This window comes from Muntiacus reevesi, chromosome 17 (genome assembly GCF_963930625.1).
Source record: "Muntiacus reevesi chromosome 17, mMunRee1.1, whole genome shotgun sequence".
NCBI lineage: Eukaryota > Metazoa > Chordata > Mammalia > Artiodactyla > Cervidae > Muntiacus > Muntiacus reevesi.
The window spans coordinates 24,079,529-24,095,693 of NC_089265.1; the positions used below are offsets into that span (position 1 = coordinate 24,079,529).

The 16,165-nt window shown below is 41.7% G+C and overlaps 1 protein-coding gene across 3 annotated transcripts in view; it reads right to left on the minus strand.

The window, feature by feature from the left end:
- The window catches only part of ADAMTSL1 (ADAMTS like 1), a 479,825-nt gene that overhangs the window by 161,999 nt on the left and 301,661 nt on the right, over positions 1-16,165 (minus strand). For all 3 annotated transcript variants that reach the window (XM_065908168.1, XM_065908169.1, XM_065908167.1), the window contains one exon: positions 670-849. In XM_065908168.1, coding sequence (XP_065764240.1) covers positions 670-849 — 180 coding nt within the window. The remainder of the gene's footprint in view (positions 1-669; positions 850-16,165) is intronic.

Genomic DNA, 16,165 nt, shown 5'->3' on the forward strand with positions numbered 1-16,165 from the left:
GAATGGAGCGGAGGGACCCGGTGTTCTCAGTAAAATCCTGGATCCAAATAGTACAAACGCGGCCTGGTTTGTTCCATGAAGGGCCCATTTTCAATTCTCTGCTCCTGATTGTTGAGTGAGGGCTGGTTGCTTAACAATTCCCATCCCTGCAGCCTAGTTAAAAGCTAGTTACACACTATGGTATCAATGCTTACAAAAACTCTGTTCCACGTATAACTGATTCACTTTGCTCTACACCTGAAAGTAACCCTACACTGTAAATCACCTACACTGCAAAGAAGATTCAACAACAACAACAACAACTCAGGGACTTCCCTGATGGTCCACTGGTTAACAAGTCTTTGCAATGCAGGGAACACACGTTAGATCCCTGGTTGGGGAACTAAGATCCCAAATGCTGCAGAGCAACTAAGCCCATGTGCCACAACTTGAGAGTCTGTGTGTTGCAATGAAAGATCTCGCATGACACAACTAAGACCCAAGACACCCAGAAAATAAGTTTAAAAAACAAAACAACAATACCCCCCCCACCCCACCCCCGCCCCACAGCTCTGTTCCACAGTGCCAGGAGGATTCTTTTGTTCTGTTCTCTCCTTCTGTATCTGTAAGTCTGGGTACCTTTTCCTCTTTATACCTCTTTTGTTATCTCCTTCTGAGGAGCACACATACCTCTGTCCAGTCGGAGAGCAGCCACTCACTGGGACAGTCATCTTTCTTGCAGGCTTGCTGGGAGGCCAGTTTGGGGGCTGAACAGAAGGTCTCAGGAAGCTCCAGGAAGCTCCCATCAGCCATGCGCTGTTTGCAAAGAACCTCACGTTTCTGGATGCCCCCACCGCAGGTCCTGGAACACTGGGGGAGGAAGAGAAAGCAGACTCTGCATAAGACAGTAGCCCATTTGACTGCCAATCCAATTCTTACCTTAGCCTTGGCTTACTGCAGAGTGAGAAAAGAAAAAATAAATAAATAGGAAAGAAAACCCAGGAACCAACCCAAAGGAGATTGTTTCCGCACCTTGAAATGAATTTTGTAGCAAGGTCTATATCCTCCACTCTTAATCTTAAACATTTAACTAGAGCATCCAGGAATTTTGAGAGCCTTTAAATCTCAGAGAGTTGTTTCTAAACTATGATTTGCAGTCACCCAAGACAACTGGTTTAACAGGTGATATAATAGAGTGTTAAACATATTTACAATGCAGTGAAAATAATCTGTGCTTCTTCCAGAATGAAGGAGAGAGAGCTCCTGGCATCCATGTAAATCTGGAGGAATTAATCTGCAGAAAAGGCAGCCCTTCCTCTCTCCATGTAGACAGCCCATCCTCTCTAACCTATTGGAGGGGTAGCAGGTCTGAGGCTTAGTTTTTTGAACTTCCTGTAATATGTTTCTTCTAGGATTGGTGTTTTTTTCTGGGCAGTGGGAGCAAGAGCCATGGAAATTTGGGATACAAGAAAAATCTCCCCATTTTAGTGGTTTTCAACAGGCCCCCAATCAAACAGGTCATTTACATGTAACTGAATGAATATCATCCAGTTGTTTGTAGGGGTGGGGCAGGAAGCTGTTACTCTAAGATTTTGGCTCCTCCTTTACAGTAGTAAAGAAATGCTCAGTTTTTAGCTGGGCACATGACCCTTTGGCATACAGACTATATTTGCTGACCTCCCTTGAAGGTGCCATGTGACTAAGTGCTGGGCAAAAGGATGTACATGGAAGGTTGTGTGCAGCTTCATGGAAAAACACACAAGAAGAGAATGTGGCATTTGTCCCTCCCCTCTCTTCTTGCTGGCTGCAACATGAACATGTTGTCTAAAATTTAACCTTCCATCTTGGATCGTGATAGGCAAAAAGATGGAAGCAGCCTAACTTCCTGGTGGTGACACCATACCGGCCCTGGATGGCCTGTGTGTGTATAAGAGGAAAACGCTTTTCTCTCTTACCTAAACTATTGTGACTTTGGGTTTCTTATTCTTTTTAATATGTCCAACCCGTCCATCTTAAAGGAAATCAGTCCTGAATATTCATTGGAAGGACTGATGCTGAAGCTGAAATTTCAATACTTTGGCCACCTGATGTGAAGAGCTGATTCATCTGAAAAGACCCTGATGCTGGGAAAGATTGAGGGTAGAAGGAGAAGGGGATGACAGCGGATGAGATTGTTGGATGGATGGTATCACCGACTCAATGGACGTGAGTTTGAGTAAACTCCGGGAGTTGGTGATGGACAGGCCTGTCGTGCTGCAGTCCATGGGGTTGCAAAGAGTCAGACATGACTGAGCAACTGAACTGAACTGAACTGAACCCTAATTAGAAAGACAAATACTGTATGAAATCACTTATATGTGGAATCTAAAAAATACAACAAACTAGTGAATACAACAAAAAAGAAGTAGACTCATAGAAACCAAAATAGTGGTTACCAGTTGTGGGGGGGATGGGGCAATATACAGGTGGAGGAGTGGGAGATACCAACTACTGGGTGTAACATAGGCTCAAGAATGTATGGAACAACATGTACTGCAAGTGGTAAGTAAACTTTAAAAATTGTATAAAAAATTTTACAGGAGGTATAGACACAAATGCTAAGAAACAGAAACAAGAAAAAAAAAATCTAACCTTAAATAATATACCAATCATTACTATTCAGTGCTGGGGTAATTTTATTGTAAAAACTCTAAGGAGAGCTCCGTTTTCTTCAAGAAGAGTCCCTTTTCTTGAATCAGCTGCCCTTGTGCTTGTTGAAAATTTAGGGCTGGGTGTTTGTGCCATCGGAGCTTTTCCTGTTGCAGCAGTGGCCACTCAGAACTCATGGGGGTCTGTGCTCAGTGGGCTGAACTCAGAACTGTAAGAGGGATGTGTGCCCAGAGTCAAGGTTAGGATGGTGATACAACATCCTTGAGTAGAGTCAGAATGCTGCTGTGGCCCAGATGCCACTCTCTTCCTCAATGGGCCCAATCCTGATATACTTTAAAGCCACCTGGGAGCTTTAAAAAAGTCCTGAGTCCTGGGCCCCATTTCATATCTATTAAACTCTGGGAAGTATGTCCCAGACATTCATTTTTTAAATTTAGAAAAAATTTAAAACTTCCCAGGTAATTCTGTATGACCAGGATTGACAGCCTCTTGATGATGGTGAAAGAGGAAGGTGAAAAAGTGGACTTAAAACTCAACATTCAAAATCTAAGATCATGGCATCCGGTTCCATCACTTCATGGCAAACAGAAGGGGAAAAAGTGGAAACAGTGACAGATTTTATTTCCTTGGGCTCCAAAATCACTGTGGACTTGACTGTAGCCGCAAAATTAAAAGATGCTTGCTCCTTGGAAGAAAAGCTATGACAAACTTAGACAGCGTATTAAAAAGCAGAGACATCACTTTGCCAACAAATATCCTTATAGTCAAAGCTATGTTTTTTTCAGTAGTCATGAACAAATGTGAGAGTTGGACCATAAAGAAGGCTGAGCACTGAAGAATTGATGCTTTTGAACTGTGGTGCTAGAGAAGACCCTTGAGAGTCCCTTGGACTACAAGGAGATCAAACAAGTGAATCCTAAAGGAAATCAATCCTGAATATGTATTGGAAGGACTGATGCTGAAACTGAAGCTCCAAAACTTTGGCCACCTGATGCAAGGAGCCAACTCATTGGAAGAGACCTTGATGCTGAGAGACAGTGAAGGACAGGGAAGCCTAGCATGCTGCAGCTCATGGGGTCTCAAAAAGTTGCACACATTATGGCATCTGAGCAAGGACTCAGAAACATCTCTCTAAATGAATGCCTCTCCACCATTTCCAATGGGAATAAAATAAACATGGGGTAGACAGGGCAGGTGTCGGGACCTGACACCCAGAGCAGCTTCTGTTAGAACCACTGGTTGTTTGGAGTATCACATAAGGTGTATGGGGGTTCTTTCAATTTGAATAAATGCTTCCAAAATAAACAGGTGCCGTAATGAGAACCGCTCTCAGACTTAAGCATCTTAGTGAATACGACAATAAGGAAAAGATGCAGGTAAACTTTCTCTCTCTCCAACTAAGGAAGTGGATGAAGATAATTGGCTTCATTTTAAGGGTGGAGATGTAATAAAATGTATATAGAGTGTAACCACTCAAAATATCAGAGCTGGGATATCACTTTTCAGATAGGACCGAACTTAAGGGCCAAACCCTCAGAAGACTCCCCCTAACACTGTATGGAATTCCGTGATAATTGGGTGACAAAATACCTGCAAGAAAAGTAAAAACAAACAAACAAAAAAGACAATCAGCTTGTTATTTTGAAGTTTAATTTGGATAGAAATGGGCTTCCCAGGTGTCACTAGTGATAAAGAACCCTCCTGTGAATGCAGGAAACGAGGGAGATGCGTGTTTGATCCCTGGGTCGGGTAGATCTCCTGGAGGAGGGCATGACAACCATTATAGTATTCTTGCCTGGAGAATCCCATGGACAGAGGAGCCTGGTGGGCTACAGTCCATGGGGTCACAAACAGTGGGACATGACTGAAGTGACTTAGCGTGCATGCTACATAGACAACTTGCAGGAAATTCTCAACACTTGAAGATAAAGTCAGACTGGTGAGAATGTCCTTCAGGGCCCTCACACTCTCATCTGTGTTGAGCTTCCTGAGCACATGGTCTTGCCGGCCTGCCATGGCCTCTGCCTTAGCTGTGGTGGACAATCTGCCCTTCTCTGGGCACACAGATACCTCCTGTGCCATGGCCTTTGACCACATTGTTCATTATGGGAGCAATGCCCTTCACCTCTCTGTCCAGCCAGAAATTTCCAGGACACCCTTGAAGGCCCAGCTCGCAGGCCACTGCTTCAGGAAAGCCTCTTCTAACCCCTCTGCCTCATGGTATGATGTCACCTCCTACCCCACCTTAATCTGGAAGGGTGCTGCACCTCCCCAGTTAGGGCTGGTCGTTTATGGCCCTGATCTTTCCCTCCACCTCCCTACATGTACACAGGATTATGTGACTTTGAGGAAAGGGAACACACTCAATTTTTCTATTCCCCAGTGCCTACTATTGCGTCTGGCAAAGAGTGTACTCTTCATAAATGTTTGTTGAACTGATGATTGGATGAACAAAAGAGCCAAAAAGCCAGATGTTGAAAAGATGTAAAACAAACATTCAGCTGATGGGCTGAACATCCACCTTTTATCGGACTGTTTTATCATCAGCCAGATGCTGCTTCTACATCAGTCATTGATGGGTTTCAGCCAGATGCAGTGAGTGCTCTTCTGGGAGCTGTGACCCTCCAGGGATGGCAGACAACCCTCTGGCTGGGTTAATGTCATCAGGGATTTGGCTTTTAAATACTTGTCTCATCTTTGCTCAAAAAGTTTCTCTGGTGTGTACACTGATGAAAAGGTGGTTTTCAAACATTTTAAAAAATTGTAGTAGATGAAATTTCAAATTAATGAAGCTTCCAAAGTCTGTGGTGACTTTGTGAACAGGTCAAGGTTACCTGGTGAGGCTGACGGTCCCGATGTGAGAAGCAGAATGCAAAGGAGAAAAATATTTTAAAAGGAGCGGCAAGAGAAATTTAATAAAACAAAATGAAAAATGTTTGCTTTATGAATCATCATTGAAAATAATATTGTGGTATGAAGAAGCAGATCTCTGGTGATGGGTATTGTTTTAAAATATATGCCATAAACAGAATAAATAACCCAAAATAGCATTTATATTGCTTATCCTTGTTGCCATGCATATTTCATGATATAAGGCCATGGATTCATTAGTTTTATAAGAAAAGTAAAAACAATACAATATGAGGAATATTTAAAAGTTATGTTTCTATACAAAAATACAATGACCTGAGTGTCCAGAATTTTTAAAGATTTCCCTATGATCAGCACAGTCATAAATTCTGCCTCCTTTGACATTTTTGGTTTTATGTTGGTAGTTCAATTCACTGGGAGCTGAGTTTATTTCCTTAGCACCTCAAGTCACATTATTGAGCCCAACACAAGTGATATCCACATTCTGTTTCTAAGGTCAACTTTCCAGTTTTAATATAATGTGCTCTGCTAATAGATTCTAATTCATTTCATGCCTTTCTCCATTTGCTCATCCATTCTTTCCTCAAACATTTCCTGAGTACTTGCTGATTGCCAGGCACTGTCTTAGGTGCTAGGGACTACAGATGACTGTGAGATGGTCACTTTGCTTCAGGTATCTGCAGTTCAGTCACTGTACTTTACCATAAAGTGAGATTAGTTTTGGGCCTCCAAGGTGGCAGTAATGTTAAAGAACCCACTTGCCAATGCAGGAGATGTAAGAGATGTGGGTTCAATTTCTGGGTTGGGAAGATTACCCCAAAGGAGGGCAGGGCAACCCACTCCAGTACTCTTGATGGAGAATCCATGGACAGAGGAGCCTGGTGGGCCACAAGTCCATACGGTCACAAAGAGTTGGACACAGCTGAAGCAACTTAGCATGCAGCATGCATGTGATCAGTTCTACAAAAGAGGAGAGTGCAACCCAGTCTTTACGGAAAAGATGGAAGGCTTTGCGGAAGAAGTGACATAGGAGTGGATGGCCAGGGAAACAGGAGTGCTGGCAGAGTCGGACCATGTGTGTGCAGATAGTCTGTGAAGGAACATGGCATGTTCACACCTTGAGCAGTCCTGAGAAGACAGAGGTTAGAGTTCACAGGGATGTGTAGTTGGGAAACAAGATTGAGTAGCAGCCGAAAGTGAAGGACCTTGGACATAACTGGATATACTTTTAAGACTTTGGGGTGTCATTAAGGGTTTTAAAGCAGAAGGTAATATGATTTAATTTGTAGAAATGATTCAGGCAGCAAAGGCCAATGGGTTCCAACGAGTACTGCCCTGTGAGATAGTCACAGGTGTGCCATGGAGAAAAGGTTTCCTGGTCAAATAAGTCTAAACATCTGTGCATGCCATTCCCTTATTTGGGGACTCCAAGCACATGTTAATATTTTAAAGGCTTTAGAGAGGGCCTGTGGTAAAAAACCAACGACACCAGGTTATGAAGCATTGGAGCAGAGTTAGGCAAGGCTGAACAGGGACACCAAGTACAAGGATGTTTTACAATGGTCTGGCCAGTCGTGAGGACTGAAATCAAGGCAGTGAAAGAAAGATGTGAGAGGAAGAGAGCAATGGGGGCTGGGGAGATACAGGAAGTAGAATCAACAGGACTCGTGTGTTGACTGAACGTGAAGGACAAATGAGGCTGAGATAGCTCCAGGTTCTCACGAGAGGATAGGCTAGATAGCGGTGTCACTCACAGTACCAGGCTCATGAGGGAAGATCAGGTCTGCTGGGGAAGGTGGCAGGTAGGTGTGTTATCAAGATTGGTGTTAGACCTTTGTAGTTGGAGGTAACTTGGTGATATATGAGACTGAGAGGTTCAAAGGGCAGTTAGGGAGAGCGCTTAGTATGTAACACGGGTCAAAACTGAGTCAAACTGCAGGAGGGCTCAGAAAAACAAAGAACATGAGGGCTGGAATCTCACTTACTAAACAAAATTATTAAATAAAAACAGAATTTCTATCTGGATCATTTTGTGAATTAAAACTATCTTGGTCATCTAATATGAATTAAGCTTTCTTAATCTTGGAAGTACAAGGAGTGTGCAGGGCATCTTCTGGGTTTAATAGTCCTGTTACTACATGAAGCATGGATAGCATTTGCTGTTAGTTGCTAAGTTGTGTTTGACTGTTTGTGACCCCATGGAATGTAGCTCACGAGGCTCCTCTGTTCATGGAATTTCCCAGGCAAGAATACTGGAGTAGGTCGCCACTTCCTTTTCAGGGGTCCTCTTCTGGACCCAGGGATCAGACAAGCATCTCCTGCATTGGCATGTGTTTTTTTTTTTTTTTTTTTTTTAACCACTGAGTCACCAGGTATCATACACCCATTTCTTTATGAAGTACACTACTAAAAATAAGATAAATATTCCAATAGGCTTTTTGTTTTCCTTTCTGGATACAACATTTTAAATAAAGATGTCTCTGATTCATGAGGATTTACATCTTAGTCACTGGTATATAACAAAACTAATGACCACATTGACTCTGCCAGAATTCAGCCCTCTAATCCAGACCAAAGTTATTCTTCTCTGTGTGGTGTGTTTAGGTCTAGAAAATGAAAAATTTAATTCACAAGCATTTATGGTTATCATTAAAAGTCTCTCTTTTTTTCCTGAATATTACCAGCAGGGACTCTTCTCTCATATGTCTTTTTACATAGCTAAACTACAGGCATTTTGAATTGTAACCCTGATTAAAAAAAAAGAAAGAAAAAGAAAAGGTTTACAGGGAAATCACCACATAATCACAGTTTTAAGCAAGGGAGGAAAATAGGTGCTGTGGTGACTTTTCAGTCTCTACACAGATGCGTGCAATATGTATGTACAGTGGGTGGATACAATCCTGCACAAAAAACACAAGTAATAGAGATAAATATAAATGATGCTTCAGAGTGGAGTCTCTCATTGCAGTTTAATCTTTCCTGCATCTTTCTCTTTTTTTCTCACTTCTGTTTTAAAGTTATTTTTTAGAATAAAAGCAAAGAAGATTGATGCATATAAGGCTCAAAAACAGTGACAAGAGGAGGAGCAGTAGAAAGCAAACTTTGAATCTCAAGGACCTTGTGCTAATGGAGACTAATAGACCTTGTCAGCCCACAGTCTAGCAGACTGTAGTAGGCTGAGTCATGACCCCAGAGATATCTATGTTCTTATCACTGAAACCCATGAACATGTGACCTGACCTGGTAAAAGGGACTTTGTAGAGGGGATTCAGTTAACTCTCTTGAGAAGTGGCGATTACCTGGGTTATCACAGTCAGCCTGATGTAGTCATGATGGTATAATAGGGTGGCAGGAGGATCAGGGTCAGACAGAGAGGGTATAAGGACAGAATCTGAGGTTGGAGTGAAGTGCTTTGAAGCTGGAGAAAGGGGCCATGAGCCAAGGAAGCCAGGATCCTCTAGAAGCTGGAAGAAGCAAGATGATACATCCTCCCGTAGAGCTTCAAGAAGGAATGAAGACATGATTTTAAAATCAGCACCTTGATTTTAGCCAGTAGGAGCTGATTTCAGACTTCTGACCTCCCAAGATGTAAGATAATAAATTCATGGTGTTTTAAGCCATTGAGTGTGTGGTAATTTGTTATAGCAGCAGTAGGAGCCATACGCAGATGAACAACTCTGGGTAAGGTAACAAATCCTGACTTTTACCTAAATTGCTGATACTAGGGCTGATATCAGATTTCCTTACACTTTAATACTTTAGAGCAAACAGCAAGGACATTCTGGGAATGATGCGCAGCACAGTGGAAAAGAGAATGGGTTTTGAAGCACACAGACTTCTTTTGCATTTACGGGCTGTGTGAGCGGGGCAAGTACAGCTTCTCTGAGCCTTGTTTCCTCAGGGGGTTGCTATAAGGATTAAAAGAGAAAATGAAGGACTTCCCTGGGACTCCAGTGGTTTAGAGTCTGCCTGCTAACGTGGGGGGACACGGGTTCCATACCTGGTTCAGGGAGATTTCACATGCAGCAGGGGCAACTGAGCCCATGTGCCACAACTACGGAAGCCAGTGCTCTAGAGCCTGTGAGCGCCACCAGAGAAAGCACCGCGATGAGAAGACCAGAGAGTGGCCCCCATTCATTGCAACCGGAGAAAGCCTGCGTGCAGCAATGAAGACCCAGCACAGCCAAAAATAAATAAATAAATGAAAAATTTAAAAGGGAAAATGAAGCTCAGTAGAATGAACTCTACTACATAAAATCTGAATTCACATTAATCTCACAGTGCTTCAGTTTCCTCACCTGTAAAATGGGGATAATAGTAGTAACTATCCCATTAAGGCTATTGAGGATTACATGAGTTGAGTATAAAATTAAGTGCTTTGATACTGCACTTGATACATAGTAAGTGCTGCTCTTATTAGAATAAGAAGCTTCTGAAATGTACCAAGTGCTCAATAAATGAACAGGCACACGTGCCATGTACTTTTCTGCATCCTTCTCTAAGCTTCACCTGCCCAAGTACTGTGCTATCTCACTGTTAAATGAGCAGCACTGACCTTGAACGGCATGTGGCTGCAGAGCAGGAGGACAGGAGAGGAGTTCTGGTGGGAGAGGTGGGACTCCTGGGGACTCTGACAGGTAGACAGGAGGAAAACTGCGGGTAGGCAGAGAGGTGTGGGCAGAAGGAATGTACAAGCAAGGATGGGAGAACCAGAGTTAGAGATGTGAAGGGGCAGATATGCGGAGGAATGACGGCCTGACTAAGCTATTTTGCTTTATGATATGACTGTGGAGAGTCATCAAGATTGCCGGGAGAAATATCAATAATCTCAGATATGCAGATGACACCACCCTTATGGCAGAAAGTGAAGAGGAACTAAAGAGCCTCTTGATGAAAGTGAAAGAGGAGAGTGAAAAAGTTGGCTTAAAGCTCAACATTCAGAAAACTAAGATCATGGCATCTGGTCCCATCACTTCATGGCAAACAGATGGGGAAACAGTATCAGACTTTATTTTTTGGGCTCCAAAATCACTGCAGATGGTGATTGCAGCCTTGAAATTAAAAGATGCTAACTCCTTGGAAGGAAAGTTATGACCAACCTAGATAGCATATTAAAAAGCAGAGACATTACTTTGCCAACAAAGGTCTGGTCTGTCTAGTCAAGGCTATGGTTTTTCCAGTGGTCTTGTATGGATGTGCGAGTTGGACTGTGAAGAAAGCTGAGTACTGAAAAATTGATGCTTTTGAACTGTGGTGTTGGAGAAGACTCTTGAGAGTCCCTTGGACTGCAAGGAGATCCAACCAGTCCATCCTAAAGAAAATCACTCCTGGGTTTTCATTGGAAGGACTGATGCTGAAGCTGAAACTCCAATACTTTCGCCACCTCATGCGAAGAGTTGACTCATTGGAAAAGAGCCTGATGCTGGGAGGGATTGGGGGCAGGAGGAGAAGGGGACGACAGAGGATGAGATGGCTGGATGGCATCACCGACTCAATGGACATGAGTTTGAGTCAACTCCGGGAGTTGGTGATGGACAGGGAGGCCTGGCATGCTGCAATTCATGGGGTCACAAAGAGTTGGACACGACTGAGTGACTGAACTGAACTGACGGAGAGTCAAAGAAAAAAATCCTCACAGAAGACTGTCACGATCAAGATATCTCACACTTACTCGTGCATACATATATATCAAAGGTTCTTAATTATGGTGGTGTAAGATACATGTGAAAATGATCTCTCATGAGATATATAAAAAGTAATTAATATACATAGATGGACTTAGAGGTTATCATATTAAGTGAAGAAGGTCAAAGATAAATATCATATGATATCACTGCTGCTGCTGTGTCGCTTCAGTCGTGTCCGACTCTGTGCGACCGCATAGACGTCAGCCCACCAGGCTCCCCCATCCCTGGGATTCTCCAGGCAAGAACACTGGAGTGGGTGGCCATTTCCTTCTCCAATGTGTGAAACTGAAAAGTAAAAGTGAAATCGCTTAGTCGTGTCCGACTCGTAGGGACCCCATGGACTGTAGCCTACCAGGCTCCTCCATTCAGGGAATTTTCCAGGCAAGAGTACTGGAGTGGGGTGCCATTGCCTTCTCCATATGATATCACTAATATATGGAATCCAAAAAGTGATACAAATGAACTTATTTACAAAACTGAGAAATAGCCTCAGACATAGAAAACAAATTTATGGTTACTGAAGTAGATAGCAGGGTTTAGAGGAGAGATAAACTAGGACTTTGAGATTAGCAGATACATACACAAGGACCTATGGTATAGCACAGGGGACTACCTTGTAATAACATATAATGAAAAAGAATCTGAAAAAAAAAAAAAAAAACCGAACCACTTTGCTGTATACCAGAAACTAATGCAGCATTGTAAATTAACTATATTTCAATAAAAAAAATTAGAAGTAATATATATAGTCAACATGAAAGATGAGGAGGAGGAGGAGAAGAAGCAGGAGTGTGGGTGCATGTTTAATAAATTATAAAGGATTCAGGAGACTAATGCACAAAATGTGTAAGTGTTTCAAAAGTGAAAGTGTTAATCGCTCAGTCATGTCCGACTCTCTGCGACCTCATGGACTGGGGCCCAAGTCAACCATAAAACCTCAACGAGCCATTATAGCTAAATTGATAAATATTGAGTCCTTCACACAAGACCAAAGATGAAAACCAAGAGATGCAGTAGGGACTAAGAGGTAGAAATGAAATAAAGATGGCACCCTAAAAACCAAAGCTAGAATTAGGAATTAGATTTGTGCTTCATTTCAGCGTAACTATTTCTAAACTAAAATGTTAACATAAATCCTTGGACTTCTCAGACCTATAGAATGTGTAAATATTGACTACATATTACTTGTTAGTAAATGCTCTATGAAGGACAAAGGAGGTTGCATTCCTAGTTGGTAAATGACGACTTAACATAATTTTTAATGTTTTTTTCCCCCAGAAAGAAAAGCATATGCAATATGCATGAGGTCAGTGGTAGCCCAATATTCAAAGAGCAAGGAGGGGGACTTTCTCTCCTCAGACAGGCCAGTGTTCATCAGGATGTTATCTGTGTTCCCTTAAATGAAGCATTGGCTCTACCCTCTCCTTTTCTTTTGTAAGAAAAAAACTGTACGTTGGCTGTTGAAGGATGAAAGACCTCAGCCCTCTCTCCTGGTGCATCCAGACAGCTGAATAGAAAAGACATTTCTGTGCACTACAGGTCCCCTGTCCCAGCAAGGGCTGCCAAATGGACAGTCAATAGCTGATATCTCAACCAAGTGGTGTCCGAGGACAACTGCTAATTAGACTGGAGATGCTTAAATTATTCCTGACTTATTCCATAAGCATAAACAATGACTTCCTTTCTCCTAATAAGTGGTCAGTGGTAGCTGATTTTGCCTAAAAAACTAAAGATGTAAGATCCTAGGAAATAATATAAGAAGAATAGCCTATTGTTTTCTCTAGGTTCAGAGAGGTTCCTAAAAGTGACCAAGGATTCCTATGTATCAAGTGTTTAACAGGAATTTTCCTGTGGAAGATAGAATCCCTAGCGGCTTTCACTTTCTATGCTCTTTATTCATTATGATTGAATATTTTTCACAACGATTATGTATTGGGTTTGAAACAAGATCTTTTTAAAGGTCCTGATAAAGTATAGTCAGTGGTTCATTGACTAGACTTCAAAGAGTTCTTTACTATTACTTCCTTGATCTGAAAAGTGAATTTAAATCCAACTTATCTCAAAGGCTTTTTCCTAATGAAATGAAATAGGAAGTTTTCAAAATAAATACATATCTTAACAGGCCCAAGGTCAATGGACAATGGAAGAATAATTGACTCTTTAGAAATCCACTGATTTAATAGGACCGCTGGGCATGGGGGTGGTAATGTTGGCAATAGACCAAAAAAGACCATGCATATGGATGTGCTGTAAAAACTGAAAGAACAGCATAGGTCCCTGACATTACTCAGCATCATGTGCAACTACTGAAAAAGGCTGTGCCTTACTGACTTTCATCATCAATATTATGACCTACAATCATGAAACAAACCCATCAGTGGGATATAAAGTAAAAAACATTTCAGGGTTTGTGGGTGGTACTATTGATCTGTTCATTCATTTTATTATTCAATAAACATTTTACCCAGAACTTATTAGGTAATTAATGGCAACACAAACTAAAAATACAGGGAATTAGTTTCAACAGTAGAGGTTGATCTAGGCTGATTTCCTCATCTTTTCTTAGTGTGGCCATGTTAGTGGTGCAGTATGGAGCCGGAGTATAGTTAAAGGTAAAAGTATAAATGCACCAGAAATCAGGAGACCTGGGTTTTGGATTCAGTTCAGTTCAGTCACTCAGTCGTGTCCAACTCTTCGAGACCCCATGAATCGCAGCACACCAGGCCTCCCTGTCCATCACCAACTCCCGGAGTTGACTCAAACCCATGTCCATCAAGTTGGTGATGCCATCCAACCATCTCATCCTCTGTCGTCCCCTTCTCCTCCTGCCCCTAATCCCTCCCAGCATCAGGGCTTTTTCCAATGAGTTAACTCTTTGCATGAGGTGGCCAAAGTACTGGAGTTTCAGCTTCAGCATCATTCTGGGTTAGGCTTTGTGATTTTGGGCAAAACTATATCTTGGTCACAGTTATATCATCCATAAAACAAGGGGGCTTCTGTGTAATCCCTTGAGGGCCTTTTCTGTCACAGTGGTTTCCAACAATGGGGTACTGTGGAAAGGATCACATAAAACTGGGTTGATGTCCACTCCTAAGTTTGTTAGTTCTATGAGCCTCAGTTTCCTCAAAACTAAAATGAAGACAATAAAATCTACTTATCACTGACCTGTTATGAGGATTAACTTCAATTAGGTGTATAATAATATATATTTCTTAACAGAACAATGGTACACAAAGTGTTCAAAGTACATAATATTCTCTTGATTTCCACACAGTAGCATGGAAGTTATGAACTTAATCATACACACTTAGGTTCTAAAAGGATATTTATCCAAGTGGACATGGACAGTATATCATTCATGCCTGCTTCTAGATGCTGTACACCTAGTCTTTTGCTCACTTATTACTATTTGATTCTTTGGGGACTGAACCAGGAAAGAGAAGGAGGAAGGAAGGGGTCCTGTCCACTGGTTTGAAGAAGCATAGAGGATGCGTGGAAATGGCAGCTCCTTGTCTCATCACTAAGACTGCCTTCTCTCTCCTTCTCAGTCTGATGACTGACTGTATCATTTATCATTCTAATTGCACCACTTCTGAGAGTATAAACTGTTTCAGTAAAACTGGGATGTATGTCTCCCTCACCTTTCAGGCTTATTTTCTATGACCTTTTTTTTTTTTGTCGCTTTAAAACTATGAGGGATATTTTAATAGGAAGGCAATTGCACAGTAAGATTTTATGCAAGTAATCAATCTAAAATCTTGTGTCTTTTCATAAGGTGTGAGTGAAATTGCAGTTTGCCTTCCATCTCCTATTGCTGACGACCCTTCAGCTTTCCCATCTTCTACCTTCTCTCTCTCCTCTGTCAGTAACTCTTCTTGCCTAATCACCTGATGCTGGCCCCTGTATAGCAGCTGTTGTATTGTACTACTGTACTTTTCAAGGTACTGCACTGTAAGATTAAAAGTGTTTTCTTTAAAAAAAAAAATCCTATGTTTTTTAAAGGCAAGCAAAAAAAGTTACTTTAGTTTGATAAATATATATTAATTTTAGATAGGATATGAGGATAAAATAATTGTTTTTATTATTATAATAAATGCTTTAGAGTGGGGCCAGCCATCTGTTCTGTAAAGAGGTAGAGTAAATGCTTTAGCTTTTGGGGACCATGTAGTTTCTGTCACAACCAAGCAGTTATGCCCATGTAGTGCAAGAGTATGGCTGTATTCCAAAAAAACTGTATTTACAATAATTGGTCATGAAGTGGGTTTGGTTTTGGGCAGCAGTTTGCCAACCCTTGCTTTAAAATGACAGTTTCCCATGGATCAGGAAAATTTTAAAAGTCTGGAATTGACTTGATTTCTAACATCTTATTTTGCTAAGGAATTATGTTTAAAAAAAAAAAAGAAAAGAAAACCCATCTCCTGGTATCTTTATTTCTTAGAATTTTAAACAGAAAAAAAAAACAACCAAAAACTAGAAAGAGCACACATTCAGAAAAGTTAGCTTTAAGGAAATTTACCCACCACACAGTCCTTATTTAAAAAATTTTTCCTTAGCTTAGTGGAAACTTTGTCAGGAATACCTTCAGGTTAAGAGATGGGTCATTTGAGTTGTTTTTGGAGATCACTGTGGGTGGTAGAATAGAAAGAGCTTGCTATTTGTAATGAAAAGATCTGAATTTGAATAAGGTTGTAGGAGGACTGGGAAGCCCCAGTGGTTCAAGAGGTAAAGAATCCCCCTGCCAATGTAGGGGATGCAGAAGGCAAGGGTTCAGTCCCTGGGTTGGGAAGATCCCCTGGAGAAGGGAAAGGCTACCCACACCAGTATTCTTGCCTGGAGAATTCCATGGACAGAGGAGCCTGGCGGGCTACAGTCCACAAGGTCGCAGAGTCGGACATGACTGAGCAGATCTTGAACGTTCCTTTAATGGGACAACACTCTCAGACAACACAGTCCCCTGTCCCGAGATCCTGCTGCAAACA